At 64.3% G+C, this 6,780-nt stretch overlaps 1 protein-coding gene across 4 annotated transcripts in view; it reads right to left on the reverse strand.

The window, feature by feature from the left end:
- AHDC1 (AT-hook DNA binding motif containing 1) overlaps positions 1-6,780 on the reverse strand; it is a 58,623-nt gene that overhangs the window by 45,847 nt on the left and 5,996 nt on the right. The window contains exon 1 of one of the 4 annotated variants that reach the window (XM_027705960.1): positions 1,349-1,825. The exons of the other annotated variants lie outside the window; for them this stretch is intronic. Coding sequence (XP_027561761.1) covers positions 1,349-1,538 — 190 coding nt within the window. The 5' untranslated portion in view covers positions 1,539-1,825. Of the gene's footprint in view, positions 1-1,348; positions 1,826-6,780 lie in introns of those variants that run through there. 4 annotated transcript variants of the gene reach the window in all.

Consider the following 6,780-nt stretch of genomic DNA (forward strand, 5'->3'; position numbering starts at 1 on the left):
CACCACGTGCAGCCGGGGCTGGCAGCGGGTGGGCTGGGGAGGGGGGGACACATGGTGACACACACCCCCAGGGTGACACGGCCATGCAGAGCCCCGCGCCAGCTCGGCTGGAGCAAATAATTCCAGGCAAGAGCTGCTGAGAAAATATCACACCCCTGTCTGGGAGGAAAGGAGGAGCCCCCGCGGGTAACCCCCTAAATTTGGGGGGATCCAGAGAGGCCGGGGAAGGGGGTGGGGAAGGGCAAAAAGCAGCAGCGACGCCAGAGCCACCCAAGCGTGTTCAAATATTTAGTGTGCACTTGCGAAGGTGCTTCTGCTGCCTTTAGGGCATCGCTTCGTTGGAAGCACTGGAGAGGTGGGAACTGGGGGGATGGGGAGCAAATGCCAGGGATTTGCTGTGAGGGGGGTGTCTCTCTTTTCCAGCTGGGCTGGGAGGGCCAAGGCACACGGAGCACAGGAAGGGCTGGGACAAGCTCAGCTTTGCCCTAAGCCTGGCCCCTGGCTCGCCGCCCCCTCCCCAGCCACAGCCCTTAGACCCCATGGGACACATCTTTCCATCCTCCTCCTCCTCCTCCTTCTCCTCCTCCTCCTCTTCCTCCAGCCCCTCTGTGCCTCGCCAGTTCCCCACACTCCCACTCGTCAGCGCCGTGGGGTGTCCCCAAGCACCGTGGTGGCCCAGGGGACAGCCAGCGGCTGTGGCAACGTGGCGCGTGACGCCGATGGCAGCGGTGCTGTGCCGGGGGCGGCGATGGCAGGCGAGGGACCGAGGGGACACGCGGGATAGCAGGGCTGGGGACCACCAGAGAGACGCCAACAGCCACGAGGGGATCGCAGCAGGACGTGGATCACGGGGTGACAGGGCTCCCCAGAGCAGCCAGGGGAGAAAGGCCCTCCGGCTTTCCCACCCCAGCCCCACAGACGCGCCGAGGAGGAGCCGCTGTGCCGGCACAACGCGGGACGCTGGATTTCACCCCATCCCCACACCATCCCCCGGCCTCAGGGCCCCTGCCCCACCACCCCCACTCCCATTCCCTGCTCCCAAACTCCCCCGGCTCGCCCCTGTCCTCTCACCTGCCGTCACCTCCCCATCACACTCCACGTTCCCCCCTTCGCCTCCGCGGGCGCTTCACCCGCTCCCTTTGGTGCCCCCCGAACACCATGAGCTCTTCCCGCTCCCCAGCCAACAATCCGCCGGGAAAAACCGGTCCCAAAAACCTTCCCCACATCCGCGCCAGCTCTGCGGGTCTGGGGGGGCCGCGGCCGGCCCCCCGCTCGCCAAGAACAATAGCGCCTTGTTCCAGCCCGGCTCCGTCCTCTCCTCCCTGGGCAAAGCCCTGGCCACTCTCACCTCTACGTTCCTCTCGCTGTTTCCCAGCTCCCTCCTGCCAAATCCCCGTTCCCGAGCGCTTCTCCTCCCTGCGGGTCCATATTAAGCTACATTCTCCTTTCAGCTGGGTGGAAAACAGCAGTAATAACCATGTGGAGAGAGCCGTGCCCCCCACCTCCACTTCCCTCCCACTTTGGGGTTCAAATTTCATTTCAGCAAAAAAGCTTCCCCCGCCTCCAATTTCTTCCCCCAAACCGAGTCGCTGTCGTCGCGTCTGATCTCGGCAGGGGCCGTATGGATGCTCAGCTCCTCCTGGTTCAGGATCTGCTGCCAATCTGGACCTCGCAAACTGGTTCTCACACAGCTCCCGCCTAGCACCTCCCTCCCAGCAGTTATTGTCCCTCCTCAGCCACCGGGACCCAGCTCTCTCCCTGCCACCCTGCTCTGCTGTCACCCTGCCACCCTGTTCCACTGTCACCCTGCTCCTCTGCCACCCTTCTCCCTGCCACCCTGTTCCCCTGTCACCCTGCTCCTCTGCCACCCTGTTCCACTGTCACCCTGTTCCTCTGCAATCCTGTTCCACTGTCACCCTGCTCCTCTGCAACCCTGCTCCACTGTCACTCTCATTCCCTGCCACCCCACTCTTTCCCACCCTGTTCCCCCGTGACCCTACTCTGTGACCCTGTTCCCCTGCCACCCCACTCCCTGCCACCATGCCCTCCTGTCACCCCTTCCCAATGCCATCCCTGCTCCCCATGCCCCTCATCCAGCGCTGCACAAGGCGCCACACTCCCCTCCCGCCCCTGCTTCTGCCCAGGCACATCCACCCCAAACCAAACCACTGACTTTGCCAGGCAAGATTTATTCCCGGCGAATTCCCGGGGGGCCAGCGGGGCTGGCAGCTGGCGGGGAGCAGAGAGTCCCTGCTGCCTCCAGCCCGGCAGCCTCCCTCTTTCCCGCAGCTGAGGAGCTCATCTCCCTCGCCCAAGGCGCTCCATCCTCCTCCAGATATTTTAGGCCCAGGTTTTGCGAGGAATGTTCAGGCGCCGAGCCCAAGCCGATGCGCTGAAGTCAGCAGGAGGCGAAGAGCGAGGAGGGAAGAGGGAAGAGGGAAGAGTGTATGTGGGGCTCGGGGCCCCGGGGGCGGCAGTGGCAACACAGGGATGGGATGGGATGGGATGGGATGGGATGGGACGGGATGGGATGGGATGGGACGGGATGGGGTGGCATGCTGCTCCCTCTGCCTGGAGCTGGTTTAGCTGTGGGAAGGGCAGAGGTTGGAGCTGGCGGATGCCAGAGCTGCTTTTCACTCCCTCCCAGAGGATCAATACCACATTTTGCCACTCCCCTGTCTCCCCGCCTCGTGCCAGGCCAGGCTGCACCAGCGCTCACCCACTGGCACAGTGGGATTTGGAACAGGGAGGGGGTCCCCAACACTGCCTGTCCCCTTCAGTGGGAGGGGAAGGAGGTGCTTTCACCAGGGCGGAGTGTCCCCTGCCAACACCTGCACAGATCTACCTTAACTCCCAGGATCTGCATGGCAGCCTCATCCCTGTACATCAAACCCTGCACACCAACTCCTGCACATCAATCCCTGTCCACACACCAAACCCTGTACACCAAACCCTCCCAGCACACCAAAACCTGCACAACAACCCCTGTACACCAACCCCTGCACACCAGTCCCTGTCCATGCACCAAACCCTGCCTGCACACCAAACCCTGCCTGCACACCAAATCCCTTCTGTGCACACCAAACCCTTCACATCAATCCCTGCCTGCCACCAAACCCTGCCTGTACACCAGTCCTTACACACCAATCCCTTCCTGCACACCAAACTCTGCCTGCACACCATACCCTGCACACCAAACCTTGTTTGTTATACCAAACCTTGCACATCCAACCCGGCACACCAAACCTTGCCTGTACACCAAACCCTGTCTGTACACCAAACCCTGCACAGCAAACCCTGCCTGTGCACCATACCCTGCACACCAAACCTCGTTTGTTATACCAAACCCTGCACACCCAACCCGGCACACCAAACCCTGCCTGTGCATCAAACCCTGCCCGCACACCGAGCCCCACCTGCACACCAAACCTGCCCACACGCCCTACCTGCACAGGAAGCTCTGCCTGCACACCAAACGGTGCCCGCACACCCAAACTCTCCCTGCGCACCAAACGCTGCCCGCGCACGTGCCAACAGCTCCCGCTCACGCCCCCTCTCCCTGCGCTCACCCCGCTGACCCCCTGCACCCCCCAAACACCCCCGTGACCCACCCACCGCCACCCCAGCACCGTGGCAGCTCATCCCCCCTCTGAGCCCAGTTGGGTGTCCGGGGGGTTTCTCCCAGGTGCCGAGGGAGTCCCCGGCGTGGCGGCACACGCCAGCCCCTGTCACGGCCTCGCTGGCACGGCGCGCCCGGCGTGCTCCGACAGGTGAGCCCCGGGGGCAGCGTTCCTGCCTGGGCCGGCAACTGTCCCCACCGGGCAGCCGGTTTGCCGGCATGTTCCTTCCCAGCACGTCCCTCCCCTCCTTCCCTCCATATCCAGCCTCCCTCGGCCGGAGAAAGGGGGGAGCCGACAGATTTTAATGAGCTCCCCGGAGGCATCGCTCCGCACCCCCCCATCCTCCCGCCTCTTCCCGCGCCCGGGAACCGATGCTCTGAAACACAACCCTCGGTGGCAAGCCTGGAAAAAAACCACAGGGCACATTTCCCCCCCCATCCCCCTTCCTTTTCCCTTCCCTCCTCGCCTCCCCCAGCTTTTTTTTGCTCTCCTGCCGATGCCAAAGACCCAGCCGGGCTCTTGTGCTTTCACTCGCAGCTGCAGCTGCCGATTTTCGCTGTAAGCCCTTGTGCCTAGAAGGCCCAGAGCGAGGGATTCTGGGACGCGGTGATTGAAGACAGCACCAGCACGGAGACCATTGCTCAGACTTTCCCTGTCTGTCGCCCCAACGCTCAACCCACAGAGAGGGAGGGAAAAAAAAAGAAAAAAAAAAAAAAGAAAAAAAAAAAGGGAAAAAAAAAAAAAAAGAAAAAGAAAGATGGAGAGGGAAGAGAAAAAAAAAAAAACCACCGGACTGGCGCTCGCCCCTTCCCACCCACGCCGAGGGCACGCTCTGCTGTGCTGGCACTGAGCGCCCGGGCAGGCAGCACATGGGGACAGGGTGAGCCCCCCAGGCCTGTGACACCCCAGTGAACTCCGAGTCCAGCACCCAATCCCACCAGGAGCGCGTTGGATCCCTCTCACTGCACAGCCTGCTGCACATCACCCTGAAAACTCCCAGTGGGGAGCTGAGCGCAGCCCAGTTGCTTCCCTTCTGTGTTATTTTTTAAGGGAAATAACGTTAAGGCAGGTTTTGAGCCACTGTCTGCGGCACAGGGTGAGCACTGGGGTGCGGGCGAGAGGGGAGGTCACACCGACCACGGTGACGGGTCGTCATGGGAAGCTGAGCGCTCACCCCGGCACTGGGGCTGCCAGGATGCACCCTGGAGCCAGCAAACACCCTGGGAACATGTCACCACGTCCCCTCCGCACGTAGAACCCCCCCGAGGAAGGAGGTCCGCAGCACCCTGGGTGTCCAGACATGCCCGGGAAGGTCCCACGGGATCAAATCCCTGCCCTCCAGCACGCGCAAGGCAGCGCTCAGCATGTGCCCCGAGGCAGAGCGGGAACAACTCCAGCCCGGACGGATGCGCGGTGGGGAGTGGGGGAGCCGGGCCGTGACCCCACAGACCCCCGTGCCGGTGAGAGGAGGGGGGTGTGCCGAGCATCTCCCGGCCAGCTGAGCCCCGGCGCCCCCAAAACCACCCCCGGCACCGCCGGCTCCCCCAGGACCATGTCCGGACCACACGGCGCATCCCAGCCCCGAAGTTTGGCGGGCGGCAGGGCTGGGGAGGGGACGGCAGCGGAGGCGGGGGGGGGGGGACGGACACACATCTGCGACGCATTCAGGGGCCATCCCGCATCCGGGCAGCCCGGCCACAGCCCGGCATCCAGCAGGCTGGCCCCGGGGGGGAACGCTGCCATATCACCAGGCAAAAAAATCCCCCCCACATCCCTCCCGCTCCTGTTACCGAGCCCGGAAGAAGGAAACAGCCCTCCCCACCGCTGCCCTGTTTACCAAGAGCTGGTTCCAAGCACTCGGGAGAATAGCAGGAGCATTTCAAGGCCCTGTTTCCACTCGGCTGACACACACTATTTATAGAAGCCCACAATTCTCCCAGAGCTTTCCTCGGGATCTCAGCAGAAATAGCCTGCCCCGGGTCTCTGCTGCCTCCTCTAAGGAGGCCAGGGCAGCGCCGGCCCCCCCAGGCTTCCCGTAACCTTCCATGGGCTTCCATGGCTTCTCCTCCGCCGGCCAGCCCCGCTCCCGGCGTGTCCTTGGCTACCCTGTCCCTGCCACGGTGCCAACCTTTCTCCCCCAAACCATCTCCACCTCCTGCCCGACCGGCTCCCGGCGGTGGCTCCGGCCGGTGTCCGGGAGGGAACCGGGGCTGGGGTTGCCGGGCTGTCGGCGGGGGGGACACGGCAGCAACCTCGGCCGAAAGCCACCTCCCGCCTGACTGCATCGGAGCGCGGCGGAGCCCCGGGGGACTCGCACCGGGGATGGAGTTGGCCTATTCAGGTTACAGAGACATGGCAGAGCGGAATTTGGCGCCGCGCCATCCCTTCTCCAGCCCCCCCTCCCACCCCCACTCCGCCCTCCTCTTCCCCCCGCGCTCCCCACCACCACCACCACCCTCCCCTGCAAATTCCACAGCCCAGCAGGAGAAGCCAGTGTAAGGGGACACCTGGGGGGGCGAGGAAAGGCGGGGAGGCTTGGGAGGGGGGCCCCCGATTCAGACCACGGGGCCCCAGTTCGGACCACGCGTCCCCCCCCCTCCCGGTTCGGACCACGCCGGCGCCAGGGTGGGCAAGAGAGCGGGGCAGGATCCGTGCCCGCCGCCCCGGGGGTTCGCTTCTGCTCTCTGTCACGCCAGGATAAATCTGGAGTGACTCCACCGCGCGCTGTGGCACACAATGAGCTCACCCCGCCGCTTTTGGGGGGCTCTCCCGGCAGCCACGGGCCGAGGGGGCCGAATGCACGAGGCCACCTGGTCGTGGGCACAGCCACGTCGTCCCCCCCACAGCACGTAAACAAGCAGGGACCCAGGTGTCTCCACCTGCGAGGGCCTTGGGGACACCAAACACATCCCCAAGGTGGGCAGAGGGTCTGGCGTCACCGTGACCCCCGTGGGGCGACTCCAGCCCCCGCCAAAGCCACCGCGGTCCCCCGTGGTCCCCGTCACAAGCACCGAGGGGCCGCGCGGGGGGGGTATGGGGGGTGTTAAATCAGCTGATCGATAAAAACAAATCAGAGGGGGGATGACAGGCACCGGAGTGACAACCGCTTGCCGAGCCCCGCGCCACGGACCTCGCAACTTCACCGGCGGGGCTGGGGGGG

The sequence above is a fragment of the Neopelma chrysocephalum genome, unplaced genomic scaffold (genome assembly GCF_003984885.1).
Source record: "Neopelma chrysocephalum unplaced genomic scaffold, ASM398488v2 Primary Assembly neopelma1_361, whole genome shotgun sequence".
Lineage (NCBI taxonomy): Eukaryota > Metazoa > Chordata > Aves > Passeriformes > Pipridae > Neopelma > Neopelma chrysocephalum.